Source organism: Syzygium oleosum, unplaced genomic scaffold (genome assembly GCF_021117445.2).
Source record: "Syzygium oleosum isolate NSW1041296 unplaced genomic scaffold, Sole_v2.1 Sole_v2.04, whole genome shotgun sequence".
In the NCBI taxonomy this organism is placed as follows: Eukaryota; Viridiplantae; Streptophyta; class Magnoliopsida; order Myrtales; family Myrtaceae; genus Syzygium; species Syzygium oleosum.
Genome location: NW_026607488.1, coordinates 9,119,395 through 9,134,086, shown reverse-complemented (window position 1 = coordinate 9,134,086; position 14,692 = coordinate 9,119,395). Strand labels below are relative to the sequence as shown.

The 14,692-nt window shown below is 38.4% G+C and overlaps 1 protein-coding gene across 6 annotated transcripts; it reads right to left on the bottom strand.

Annotated features, from left to right (window-relative positions):
* Nucleotides 1-7,972: 7,972 nt before the first annotated feature.
* LOC115679518 (uncharacterized) lies at nt 7,973-14,389 on the bottom strand. 6 transcript variants are annotated; one of them, XM_056310500.1, is made up of 3 exons: nt 13,869-14,388; nt 13,700-13,765; nt 7,973-10,058 (listed from the first exon to the last, which is right to left on the bottom strand). In XM_056310500.1, the coding sequence occupies exon 3, from the start codon at nt 9,953-9,955 to the stop codon at nt 7,973-7,975; it is 1,983 nt and encodes a 660-aa protein (XP_056166475.1). In that variant the 5' UTR covers nt 9,956-10,058; nt 13,700-13,765; nt 13,869-14,388. The 6 variants fall into 6 exon arrangements, with proteins under 6 accessions (XP_056166475.1, XP_056166477.1, XP_056166476.1 ...); XM_056310502.1 differs by having other exon boundaries at nt 7,973-9,979; XM_056310501.1 differs by having other exon boundaries at nt 7,973-9,979; nt 13,700-14,389.
* Nucleotides 14,390-14,692: the final 303 nt, after the last annotated feature.

The window sequence follows — 14,692 nt, the reverse complement described above, 5'->3', positions numbered from 1 at the left end:
TTGTGTCTCAACACTTGACGGCAATGAACTTCTGTGGAACCTCCAGTTATTAAGTAAGAAAAAGAAAGGCATGGGAATAATAAGGACAAAAGGAGAATGGAATAAAAAACACAATCAAATAATCACACATGAATTCTTACCTTCCATCGGCACATAAAATTCACACAAATAATCACACATGAAGCCTCGCTTCCAATTGGCATGCGACAATTACACATAGTAATCAAGAACACTTCATATCATATATTCATGCACAATGTATCCACACGTGTTCCGATTATTACGATCGCTCACGGCTACGATCAACACTCGCGTCGGTGGTCTTCCGGCGTAATCGGACATCGTCCCGTTCCATCGAGCACGGCAACATCCCAACCTCACTCGAAGACGACATTCACGTAAGAGCATCGTTTCGAAATCTATCCGCGAACGGTATCCAAAATCCATCGGGCATCGTCCCTCGCAATCATATGCGTACGGAACCATTTATGTGATCACACAAGCACATCAAGCACTCGAGCCAATTATTATCTTTTACTTTAGTCAATGCAAGAGTATTTAGTGCTCACACGGTTAGAACATTTAAAATCCCGCACACATAAAAACGCGCGAAAACAATCACACGTGAACAACTACAATCCTTCTATATGCGAAATTGCACATACTTCACTTACAAACCTTCCTTGTAAAGATGACACACGCAAGATGACTTAAAATGTCGGTTTATCATAAACCCATAATTATGACAACATGAAACTTCTATTGCACTAGACCATCACATGAGCACATACACTTCACCTTGGTTTCCATAAAATATACGTGCATCAAGGAAATATACAAACTCACACGGCAATTAATAACGAGAATAAGAATAGTGGAAACATTTCATGAGCAAACCATACAAAATTGTTATACGGGTCTTCTCTTTCGAGAACAAGCAATAATCAACCCTAACAATTACGGAACCTAAACTCGAAAATTAATCCAACTACGTAGAATCAAGTCCCATCCAAGGTATAGATAATCTACCTGCGACATGGTAGAACAAGCTTGAATGAGACTCAACCTAGGTCCGAAACGCGTAGAATAACATCCTATCCATAGATTAGAAGAACTACTTACTAAACCGAGCGAATTACGAGTGACAACGAACGACGACGATAAAAGGGTGCAGTCGACAGTGAGGCGATGTGAACGGCGTACGGTAGCACGACGACGAACGGCAGCATGGTGGTGAGCGGCGACGAGTGGCCAAGAGGACGGCGTGGCGACGGTGGATGGCGAGAAAGGGAGGGCTAGAGAGAGAGAGAGGGTGAGGGAGAGAAAGAGAGAAATGAGAGAAAGTGAGAGTGAGTGAAAAATGAGAGAGAATGAGGAGGGTTCCCCTTCTAAAGGTTCTTGTAAGAAGGCCAATAATGCAATTGCATTAATGGACTCTACCATCTACCCTAACCTAGGTCTCCTTAATTTGCTCCCATCCAAGCAAATTCATGGCTAAGAGGTCAACTTGAAATCTTCTTCAACAAGTCTCACTCTAGGCTCTCATGACTACAAAAATAGGCTCATGCATTTAGTTGAGTACTAACCAAGAGAACTAAACAAGAAGCTAACTAAGTTGGTATTTTCCCTTCTCCTTCAAAAGTGGAGTCCAACCTCCTCAAAACAAGACCAAATTTTGGTCTCTTCCCAAATGAAACTTCTAGAAGGTGCATTAAATGCTAAACTATAGGTTACTAATCATGCACAAGGCACATTAAGGTGCAATCTTCTAAAAAATCACCAAAGAGTCAAATGTGGGCAAAATGGGCTTTACCCTCTTGCTTGTCGCCTAACAAGGCCGAACAAGTCCATTGGGCTTGTCTAGGGCACAGGCCTTCATTGTCTTCCAATGCTTGGCTCATGTCCACTTGTCCAAAGATTAACGGTCCAAAGATACGTAATTAAGCGTCGTCAGACTGAGGATGTCACAACTTTTCCCTCTTTAAGAAATTTCATCCTCGAAATTTGCAGAATTACTTGATTCTTCAAATAGATGCGGATGTTGACGTTTCATTATCTCTTCACTTTCCCAGGTTACTCCTCCTGTTCCAAGATGTTGCCATATGACCTTGACTAAGGGAATGATCTTATTATGTAGCACATGCTCCTTCCTATCCACGATCCACACTAGCCTTTTTACGTACAACACTTTGTCGTTCATGTTGATCTCTTCAAAACTAAGCACGTGTGCCGGATCGGGTTTATACTTCCTTAGCATGGACACGTGAAACACATTATGAACTTGAGCAAGTCTAGGCGGCAATGCTAGCTAATAGGCCAAAATCCCTATTCGTTCTAAGATCTCGAAAGGTCCAACGTACCTAGGAATCAGCTTTCCTTTCTTGCCAAAACGTGAAGTTCCTCTCATATATGACACCTTAAGGAAGATGTGATCACTAAATCGTGTTCTTACCAAAGCTGTTCCATTGACTTATTTTGAGTTATGGACTGGACGTAAACCTAGCTTGAATCTTCTTAAGGTTTGTGGATGTTCCGCAGAAGATAAGCAATGCTAGTTGCTAGTTTTGCTAAAACTAATCTACGAAATTGATATATTCAACAAGATGGCTAATTGCAAAAGGACACCTCCTATTCAAACACCTGCTGACAGTTTACCGCATTATTTAACAGACCGATTATGTAAACCAAACTAACTACACTAAGCATATCGCAAACATCTTATATGAGATCATCGACACACAGCTAAGAAGGAATAAATGTTTACACGAAAGAAAGTAATGACAAGATCATAAATTTTCTGGAAAAAACAAAGGAAGTATAAAGTAGTCTGGCAAGAAACGGAAACCTTGCTGTGTTGTGTGACTCCCAAGGAAGTTGTCGAATCAGATTCTTGCTAATAATAGAAAAGGCACTGTGTGGGTCTTCCTAACCCTGGTGGGGAAGCTTTATTTATTCAATTCTGAATAGAAAAGTAGAGGCATTATAAAAGGACAGAGAGCAGAGAATTGATTATTTACTTGTAACTTTTGTCTGTCATTCTTTTTCTCTTTATCGGGCTTTCGTCAGCGACCAAACAGGGTATCAGTTTTTTCACTTTGCATTATTCGTTGGATGTATTCTGGAGGGGCATAGCACGTGATGCATGCGCTCAATTTTAAACTCTGATTGAGAGTAATAGCTTTTCATTTCTCAAACCAACCAAAAATAAGCCAATCTTTTTCTACATTTTATCCTTTGGTATTTATAAATACTACAATAGTGAAATTTAAGTATATTTTAGCTTCTTATAAGACCCGAGATATTCCTACTATTTCAAGTTTAAGTATTTTCATAAGAATTTCTGGAATGTGTATTAATTTGACAATAAATACTCCTAATTATATTTAAGTCTTGTTCTTAATATCTTAGATAGAGAAAGTTTCACGAGTTGTGCTTCTCATGTTTTCTCTATTGGTATCAAAGCTTTAGGTTGTTAGTAAAATTTGGAAGACTTAGCGGATAAAGATTTATGTTTTACTTCTAGTTTTGATCACATAGTCATAGTAAAAAATTAAGTGCCAAGAAAGTCCTAAGTCACTCAGTAGTTATTCATGGGCCAAAGCCCAAACTATCAATAAAATACATCATAAACTATGAAAGCCCTATGGCGGCCCGAAGACGCTACCCCCTGCGACCTCTGCCAAGATAGCCCCCAGGCTCCTTGCCTGCTCAGTGGGACCCCGTACCTTCTTGTCGATAGAGAGTATAAATCACACCCCAACAATATGATCCTAAATTTCGTTGATACTCAAGATTCTTTTACTTGCATTGTTGAATTCCTAGTACTGAAGAAAACTCTCAACAAAATGGGATAAAAACGACATGAGTGCCAGAACTTTCGTACGGCACTCACTTGAGTGTCATAACTTTTTTTTTTGTTTACTTAAGTGCCACAAATTTGAAAAATCGATCACTTAAGTGCCTCAGTAATAATTTGATCATTTATTTTAATTTATTAGTACCTTATGGATAATAAACAAAGATGAGAACATCCTCTCGTTATTATTAGCTCAGAAGTTAATAGCTTAGATACAAGAGTTGATTGTTTATATGAAAATTGTGGTTAACCCTTGGAGAGCATATGAGATGAATATATATCCTCGGAATTGTCAGTTTAAGAGCTAATTAATAAGATGCATGTTCATAATTTATTCAAAGTCTGCATGCAAACCATATACAGATGATAGAAAAGATAAAGAAATTTTCCTCGGACTTATCATTTTAAAAGCCAATCACAAGACAAATAAGTGGGCATTCATTCTTATTTTGTGACTTATAGATAGAAGTGAATTCAATAAATTAAAAATCTCTAGTCCATGCATCACACGGGTCTTCCATTCGTTCGGATGTGTATATTTACATACATTCAATGGTTGATATTATATGAGAACTATATACATATATATCCGCACATTAGAAGATCCTGATAGAGCATTGTTAAGAATTTTTTGAAATATTATAGAAAATAGACATATATTACATCACAAGCACCTTCTAGCGTCACTTCTACCATTAATTATCACTAACTATTAACCCATGAGACATTTGCTACAAACTAATTTTCGTTTCACAAGAAAACCCAAACTGGTGCCCCTGACCATCTACCATTCGTTTCCATCCAATATCTCAGTAAAATAAGTATCACGTAGTAGACAACTACAAGACAAATCAGACGTGGAGAATGACAAATCCGACATGATAAATTCACGTGTGTCAACAACATATGCATCTTAATAGAGAGTGGATTTGGGTTAGAAGGTACTGATTTGGATTATTTTTGTAAGAAGAAAATTAATTTGGGGTAAATGTCTCTTGAAGGTACCAATTTGGGATTTTTTTCTGAAACAAAAATTAATTTGAGGTAAATGTATCTTGGGATACCAGTTTTGTATTTTTAAATAGTATTAACCCATATATAGTAGAATAATACTCGAGTGCCTTACACCATGTGACACATTCATGCACAAGCTCTATCTATGCATTTGTTTTAAGTGCCTTGTACGACTTTACTTGAGTGCCATAACTTTTTTTTTCGATCACTTAAGTGCCATAATTTATATACAACACTCACTTGAGTGTCATAATTGTTTTCCTAATCACTTGAGTGCCATATAACTTTTCAATAGATCACTTAAGTGTCATAATTTTCGAAAAACATTTACTACAAGTGCCATGCCATGTTGGATTTCCAACGTTTTAAAAAAATTATGGCATTTAAGTGATTAATTGAAAGTTATGGCACTCAACTGAATGGTTTTTAGAAATTATGGCATTTAAGTGGTTGAAAAAAAGTTATGGTACTCAAGTGAGTATCGTACGAAAGTTATGATACTTGTTGTGTCCTTATCCCTATTTATTTTTTAAGCATTGGAATACTATATGGATTGCAATGAGTTTTGATTGAGCACTATTATTATTTGCATCAATTTAATACCAAGATGGTCGGCTTAGTGGTTAAGGGGTCACTTGGTTTAAACAAGGTCATGAGTTCAATTCCCGTTATGAGCAAGCTTCCAAGTGACTCCTTCTGCATTGCCGAGCTATGACGAGTGTTATGTGAAAAGACTTACTGGTTGCTACTATCTTGGTGGGACTGTGATGACGGGCTTGCCAATTTCGGCCTTTCTGGTATTAAGAGGTTCAAATAAATTATAGCTCAAACTAAAAATCTATAGAGGGTGTGGGACCAATTATAATGACCCTTAGAGGGGGTTGCTAGAGTTGGTTCCTCATACTTACCAATTAGATTTTGGGACAATTATGCCAATATTTCTGGAACTTATGGCAATTATTGAAATCTAAAGAACTTTTGCAAAGTTCATTTGTCTTCAAACTTGCATGGAAGATGAAATGAGGAATTTTTGGAAAAAGGACATCAAATGTGTAATAATTTTCGTACGACATTTACTTAAGTGCCATAACTTTTTTTTTCAATCACTTGAGTGTCATAACTTTCGTAAGGCGTTCACTTATATGCCATAAGGGGTGAGCATGGTTCTAGGGTAGAACCTAGAACCTGAGAACTGGACCAGTGGGAACTTATTCGGTTTCAAGTTCAAAAAATTAGGGAATCTGTTTCGACGGGTAGATTCCAGGTTCTTGGTAGGTGGAACCTGGAATCTGGAACTTGGAACAAGTATTTTTGTTTTTCTTGATTTATGTCTTAGAGCGAATTTGCGGTATTCCATGGCGTCCGATGATGAGTGTATAATTTAAAACCACTAGTTTGAGTTTCTAAATTATGACCGAGACTTTTACTTTGTTAGTATTTTATATTTTTCGTGTGTCTAAATATAAGTTGTGGTTAGTGGATTATAGCAACAAATGATAGTCATTAAAGGTGATGATTAACTACAATCGTTCAATAAATTATACAAGTAAAATCTGGTAGACCCTGGAACCTGTGACAGGTAGGTTCCACGTTCCAAGGTACGTAGGATAGGTTCCAAATTTCAAAAAATTGTTTATCTTCATGTACCTTCACAATTTTTCTAATCAAGTCTTAAGCGCGTCAAACTCCGTCAAATCCAACCAATGTGATGCGAGGCAGTGTCGAAGTGATGTGGATGAAATTTGTTTCCAAAATGGACGTCTAGGTGGAACCCGCCATGTGCAAATCAACGTAAAAGGAAAAGAAGAATTTTCTTTCTCTCTACGCGTTAAAGGAGCCGCTCAAGCCTCCGTCCCTCATCCTATTTTTACCGACTCGACTTTTCCGTTGAGATTGAGGTCGATCATGGCCGACTGAGCCTCTCCATCGAGATCCAGGTCGGCCGCGGAGCATTTAGGCCATGGCCTACTCCAGACAAAACTCGAATATCATGGGGGCTCTGGTTCAGAGCTCGAATGGCCGTTCGTAGGCTCTAGTTCAGAGTTCAAATGGCAGTCACAAGCTCGAGCAGCGGCGATGGAGGCCTGAGCGATGCCGAGGATAAAGGAGGAAGCTCCACATCGGCGGTGGAGGCCTGCACGAGCACCACAGGGTGGGCAAGACCCGATTCTGGCTGACCCTAATTTGGCCGCGAGCCCTTCTGTCCGGTCCCGAAACCAGCGCCGTCGCCCTCGTCGAATTTCCGAGCAATGGGGAGGATCGCGGTTGAATCGGCGGCAGAGACCGACGCCCTTGTGGTGTTACTTTCACTTTGATATTGGGTAAATTTCTGATCCCCAGTTTTGTTGGGGGGGATGTTTCTTAATATATATTACGTCGCAGTTGAAACAGAAAGAAAAAGAGAAAAGAAAGATCCGCCGGAATTTGACCTGTAGATTCTCGTTCTGCTTCTCGAATCTGTCAGTTTCACTGTTAAGAAACACAGAAAAGACCAAAAAACAAAAGGCCAGTTCCTGGATTAAAGGGCAAGCAGCCTTGACCGAACCTATCTAATCTGGAACTGATCATCAATAATTTTGAAGTATTTTCTTTTATGAACAACAGAAACTGACTGCAGGGTCGACAGAGTGTGGTTTTCACCTCGACCTTTTAGGAATCAATGAACCTGAACCTAGGCGTAGAAAGACCGAACGCGAGCATGACATTCGAATGAGAAGGGCTCAATGTGAACCGAAACACTCCCTTGAGAGTTTTCGCTTTCTAGCCAATTTGACAAGGACACCTCGAGAGTATAAATTACAAAACTTTATGGGACCAATGGGACTTGTTCTAAAAACTTAAGCTAATAAATAGATGTGTAATTTAATATTTAAATATTCTAATATTTCACCGTACATGTAAGCTAGGCTTTTGCCTCATATAAAAGCATGGAAAATATATAATTAGGAATACAAATAAGGGGCTTGAAAAATTTAAACTCAAGATCTCATTGTCTGATTCCATAAGACACAACCGTGATATTATACTTAAATATTCTAACATAAATAACCCAACTGCACGTGACGATGAGGCATCTTAGTTGTATATGCCTTTAGCATGTGCCTACCCGAACATCCTCCGGAAGCAACAAGAAGAACCTTTTACCAAGAAGGGAGATTCGTTCGAGGCGGCAGGATCTTCAGAAAGCTCGTCCTCCCTCAACTGGAGCTTGTCGGTCTGGTAAGCCAAGAGGAGCCACACATGAGTGATGAGCTCACCTCCTCCTCTCAGTCGATTGGCATGGTGATACACACGACACTGGTGTGCTGCATAACACAGCATCTCCACCCAGATGCTGCTGATGATCTCCCACTTGTTGTCCATCGTCTTCAGGTCGGCCACAAGCTTCTGCACCTCCGACAACAAGTGCCAGTCGCGAGTGATCCACGTCTCCTTACTTGGTTTGACGGGGTGTGAGACATCTCCATCCGGCGAACACAGTGCGATAATTGCTTCTTTATGGTCTCGGTACCTCAAGAAAGGCCTCAGTGTGCAACAAGCGTGCTCCAGCATGATGTTGGCAGTGGTGAGGGACAACATGTAAGGATGCACGGCGAGTAGGTATATCATGTAATCTGATAGGAGTTTGCTTCCTCTACAAGCATCAGATTTTTCGCTTTCCGATATCTGCAGCATTTCCGTTGTGATATGCCAGATAATGATGCTCTTATCGAATTCCGTCGCAATGCTACCGCTCAGTCTTTGTTTCTCTTGGATGCTGTGAATCTCGAGCGTCCACTTCCCTCTTTCTGTGAAGGGCCGGCGGTCTCGTTTCTCCTCTAGCTTTGTCATCGTTTGAACCACCAGCTTCCTGAGGGACGAGGGGATGGCCCGGCAGGAGTATAACCGATACCCCCTGGAGTACCCCCTTTTCTCAAACCAATCAAGTACCGTGGCAATGGGCTTCGGACATTCTTTGTATAGTCGGTGGTCAAACAAATTGAGCTGCCCTATCGACCTCGACCATCTTTTCTGCTTCATGCACCGATTGGATAGAAATGGGAGGAGCCTTCCGACGAGCGGCATCTTAAGGTTCATACCCATCTTCGCCACTGCCCAATCCGAAAACGCCAGCATCGAGATTTGATAAAGCTCGAGAGATGTGACTGCCATCAGTAACGCGTAGGTATAGGTGATGTACATATCAATCAAGAAGGCATTCTTGAAGATCATGGCAAATCCACACAAGGCCCACACCAAGCAGAAGAAGCCCATAAAGCGGCCTATGAGGCCAAGTTTTGTGTACAGAATGGGCGCTTTAGTGTAGAGCGCGTCGAACATGAAGTTCAGCTCGATCTCGGTCATGGTGAAAGCACGGTCGGCGGGGTAACCTTCGATGGACATTGATTCGTTGGATATGAACTGGGGGTGGTACAGCCAGTTCACGAGATGGGGCTTCAAACAGTGGAACCGATAGTAGGCCTTCAAGATGTCCTTTGTGTACGCGAACTTCTCATCCTTAGGGAGCGGATCGAACACTTGCTTAATGCGGGCTTCTTTGGACATATCCTCTGCGGTCACGCATGAGTTCTCATTATACACGGATTGGAGAGCCCAGACCCACCCCGCCGACTTTATGATCCCGGCCACGGACAAGGGGAAGTACAGGATCAAGACCGGGGACGAGCTGTGCCAACAGCGACGGAGAATCCAAACCACGATGCACAACGCAACCCCGATTTTCATCAGTTGTCTCAATCCCAGCCGGTTATCTTCCTCCGCATAGGCTGTCATGCCATCTGCGTACCCAAGTTGAATCAGAAGCAACGGGGCCAATAGCGCTTGCAACACCACATCGTAACCCGGATTATTAGGATCGTCGATGTCGACCACAGTAACCTTGCCCAGTGCGATTGTCACAGAGTAAGAAAGGAGCAAATATGCGGCCCAGATGACAAGAGTAGCTGGAATCCCCGTCATATATTTCCGACGGTTGCCAAATATTACGAGAACAATCTTGCAGGCAAAGCTTGCGGCGACCAGGAGCTGAATCCCCCACGCTGCCCACACGCCTTCTATGAAGGAAATCCAACTGATCAAACTCATGGCAGCTTCGTTCAGGTGTGCTCACTAGACATCGATTCAAATGCGGAGTGAGGAAACTTTTCACATTGCTTCTGAAGAATAATTACAAAGAGGTTGCACCAAACTGCATAAATGCCATACATCATTGCATCCATTAATCCTCTCTTAGAATTCCGCACAATTGAAATCAAGAATGTGCGCATTGTTTATCCTACATTTGGTCCGTATTGGGTGCATCATATGTTTCAAGTGACCCACCGATCAAACACGATGTGCGTGAAATTTTTTAAAGTACTTCCTTAAGTTCTTCGTGTTTCACTTGATATTGAAATCGACTGTCAGGCATCACAAGTACCCAAAAACTAGAAAGGAAGATTTACTTTGCAAATAAAATTCTTTTTTTATAATTATAAATTAATTTAGTTCATTGAAAGTCCAGGCAAAGAGAATATATTGGTAGATGTTTTTTTTCAAAGAATGTTTGTTTACACTTAAACAAAAATAAAAAAAAAAGTATCCTTTTTTGTTTGCCCATCAAAAATAAAAAAAATAAAATAAAAATCAAAAAATCATATGTAAATCTACATATTAATAATTGAATGTTGTGAAAGTGTTAGGAGTTTTTGAATTTAAAAAAGAATCAATATCCGAGAGCCGCAAAATTTTGGATTAAATAAAAAGTAAAAACTAAAACTAATTCAGACAAATTTAACGATTTAAAGCTAGTAAATCGATTGAAAGACAAAGTGGCATCATATTTACCCACTTGCACATCTCTCTTCATGTTCATCTTCCATTCCTTTCCTAGAGTTGTTGACTCTATTTTCTTTTGCGACCCTTGTATTTACTCTTTTTTTTTTGGTTAAGCCTTCGATTTATTTATTTATTTTTGATATGTTCATCTAGATCTTCACTAAATGTGAAGTAGCTTCTTATGAGTTTTCCTTAATTTTTCAGAATAATAAACTGTCTATACTCACTATAATTTGTTTTCTAAGGGAAATTGTTGTACTACGAGCATTTTCTTAAATCAAATAAAATCTCAGGTGACTAATAACGTAAGGAAAGTTCCTAAAGGGAAGAATGATCTATTCCAAGTAAATCTTCCTATTACATATGAAAAATAATGACATTTCTTTTATTATAAGCTTTGCTTTGTTGAAGCTACTGAAAAACATCGACTGTGTACATGGGCTAGGCCACGCGAAACTATTGGTGTTCGAATGGGTTTTATCATCGTAGATTCTTGGTTTACTAATGGTAAATACAAAAAAAAAAAATGGAAATAGGGATTTCATCGTCTTTTCTTGTATATTTCGAAGTTACATATTGTTTTTTTGGTAATTAAATTCTGACATTAAAAAATAATTAAGAATTTCATTTTCCGGCAAAAGGACATTTTTCACATGTTGAGTTTTATTCATCTTTTCTTCAATTTTAAATGTGGATTATTTGCGGATCAAAGAGAGAAAAAATAAACACAAGTTCCAGATTCCTCGTAAGCCAATCATGAAAGCCCTGAAATTGGCCAAATATATTAATCTATTCGGTTTTAAGGTAAGAAAATATAGAGATTGATTTGCAGAAAAGAAAAAAGTTTCCATTGGGACACGTGTCAATGATAGACCATGTGTCAATTCCTAATTAGGCAATTTTGGAAGCACCAAAGGACTAATATTATTATTCACATAATTTTTCTTGTATTAGTTTAAACATAGATAAATTTATTTCACGAGTGATAGTATAAGAACGGTGATTATTTGAGTACTTCTGTACAAAATAGTGGAGTGCAGTAATCAAACACATCCCCATATGAGTTTTTCCACATTGCTCTATGTGGTAAAAACTCCTAAAAGTTCCAATTCCAATTTGCTAACCCTCCACTCTTCTACTATAACTATTGATGAATTATTCGACTATCCAAATAATTTCGTTTTTGGATTTTCTTTTATCTAGTCTCCACATTCTATTGAGGTTTTCTAAAGGTCAATTTTGCACAAATTCTTTACATGTGGCTTTTAAGTTTTTTCTGCCTCTATGTTTCATATATATTAGTTTTTCAAAAACAATTCAAAACTAATTTTTAAATTAAAGTGAGAGAAGTGAAAAGGTGAAGGAGAGGTGTTATGGGAGTATTTAGTAGGGGTGTGCCAGTTTCAGAGTAGGTAGGGTATCCGCGTTGCCCTTGAACCTATGCTTCAAGTTTTTGGAATCTGAAACCTACTTTATAGGCTCTTGAAACCACATTGGAACCTTGAACTTGTCGGTTGCACAAGTTTTAGGGTACCCTATACTACCTTGTACTTTTTTAAATTATTTTTGTTGAACAAAAACTGTTGTGGCTTTAGTTATTAACACATTGAACATTCAACATAGAACATAATTCAATTACATGTTAAAATACATGTTCATATCTAATGGTAACATGATAATTTTAATAACATCAAAATTTTATAAAAAAAATAAAGAACAATATTAGCTTCTAGCTATCATTTTATTGAGAAGGTGTCATCCATAGATATAGGGAACAAGTGCACTGAAAATCCTAAAACTTATTACGAAAGTGCAATTGAGTCCTAATCAAGTCATAAAACTTGTCAAGTTAGTGTAATCAAGTCCTAAAACTTGTCAAGTTGATGTAATCAAGTCCTAAAACTTGTCAAGTTAGTGTAATCAAGTCCTAAAACTTGTCAGCATTTTCCGTTTGTCAAGTTGGACGGAGTTAATGGAAGGACTTGATTGCACTTTTTAAAAGTTTTACGACTCAATTGTACTTTCGTGACAAGTTTTAAGACTTGACTGCACTTTTTGAAAGTTTTAGGATTCAACTGCACTTTCGTGACAAGTTTTACGACTTATGGTGCACTTATCCCTAGATATATCCAAGCTTGTCACACACACTCGCGTGGACTCACAAAGTTGGATAATTGTTTTTCAAATGAGGTTGGAGAGAGAGAGAGAGAGAGAGTTGAATCAATTAAACTTTTCGCATATCATAATGTCAAATACTTCATAAGGAAAAAAAAGTCATGAATAATTATTCATACATTTATATACTTAAAAAAATGTCATATAGGTACCCTGTAAAGGATACATGGTGTAGGGTACAAGGTGGTATGACAGAACCTTGGAAACCTACCAAACCATACTAGTTCTACAAGGTCCGCAGGTTCGATGGGTTCTCCTACAACCCCAGTATTAAGTCTTGAAAGAGTACTCTTCCTAATTTTGGTCTTGACTTCATGAACTAAGGCTCTTTTCTTTCCAAATTTTGAGAGTTCTATTACTTTTAATCTTCATCAACATTTCAATGGCTTTCGGGTTGGATTTTCAAAAATTTAAGTAGAAGCGGTTTCACGACTTCAAAGATAATTCCTGCAATCCTAACCATTTCAAAGCTTGCTTAGATCCCATTCACGTAGGAAAGATTGCTTTCAATAGCATATTTGCATTGTTAAGACTCAAAGGTACAAATCTTTACCCTATAATTGGGTCTTTAACCCTCTCGCAATCCTTTGGAACCTTGTATGTGTTAAAGCTCATCTTGATGAAATGAAATGATCTTGTTTCGACCAAAAAAAAAAAAAACATATTTGCTGTACTTTTCCTGACATATCAATCTTTAAATGTAAAAATTGACAGGTTGTGAAGGAACATAATAAGGTCATAATTTCTCCAGTTAGTTTTTTTTTTTTGGTCGGATCCTGTTAGTTCTTTCACCAGTTGGAAAATGAACATCGAGAACAAACATGAACATGTACTAACCAACAAATTAAAGGATGATGATAACTTGCCGAAACATCCAAAGTGCGAGCATACAAACATCTTTCCCTAAAAGTAATACAGGTTAGTAAGCACAACAAGCAAATGCAACCTAACTAAAGTAACAGGAAAGAAAGAGGTGCAATTCATTGCAACACTAGCGCCACCACACCTGAGCTCTGAGGGCTGATGAATCCCAGAAGTATGATTCAGAAGACGACGACACCAACATCACTCAAATTGGAAATCTTGAGCAGAGAAAAGCAACAGAGCTCTTTGGTCCTAAGAAACATTGTGAAGAGTACTAGGAATAGGTAGATTTCCTCTCTTAGCTAGCAGAGCGCTTGTGTCTTAACACATAACAGCAACTAACTGTTTGTTGGAACCTCCGTTTATAAAGTAAGAAAAAGAAGTGCGAAGGAATAAAAAAGGACAAAAAGAAAATGGAATAAAATACGGTATGGGAATTTATTATTTGCTTGCAACTTTCGTCTGAGGCTCTTTTACTTTTTTGTTTGGCCTAAACGGGTAATCACCATGTCTGAAGCTTCGGCGTTTATCTTTAAGGTCACACGTGATTCTCGTTCTGTCCTGCACCTTTAGTTTTTGGATTAAGCAAATGATAGGCTACTTTAACACTGACATTGGGTCTTGATGAAATTGCAGGATCACTACAGGTCCGTTTTCTTTCCTGGAAAAATTGACATGACTAATTAATATTTAATAAGAAAACTATTTTCAAGAAAAATGATTCAATTTTCTTGTGTTTGGTAGGATTTTAGGAATGAGCTATCAGAAATTTGGTGTAAAAAAACCTAAGGAAATTGTCAAATTAGTCATAAAATTATTGTACATATGTCAATTCAATCCTATAATTTCTAATTTTGCAAATTTAGTAACCTTTGCATAAAATTCTGATATAGTCCTTTTGACCAATTTTTGCCCGAAATTGCTAACATGGCAGTACACTACATAGGACAACCAACAATGTATGGA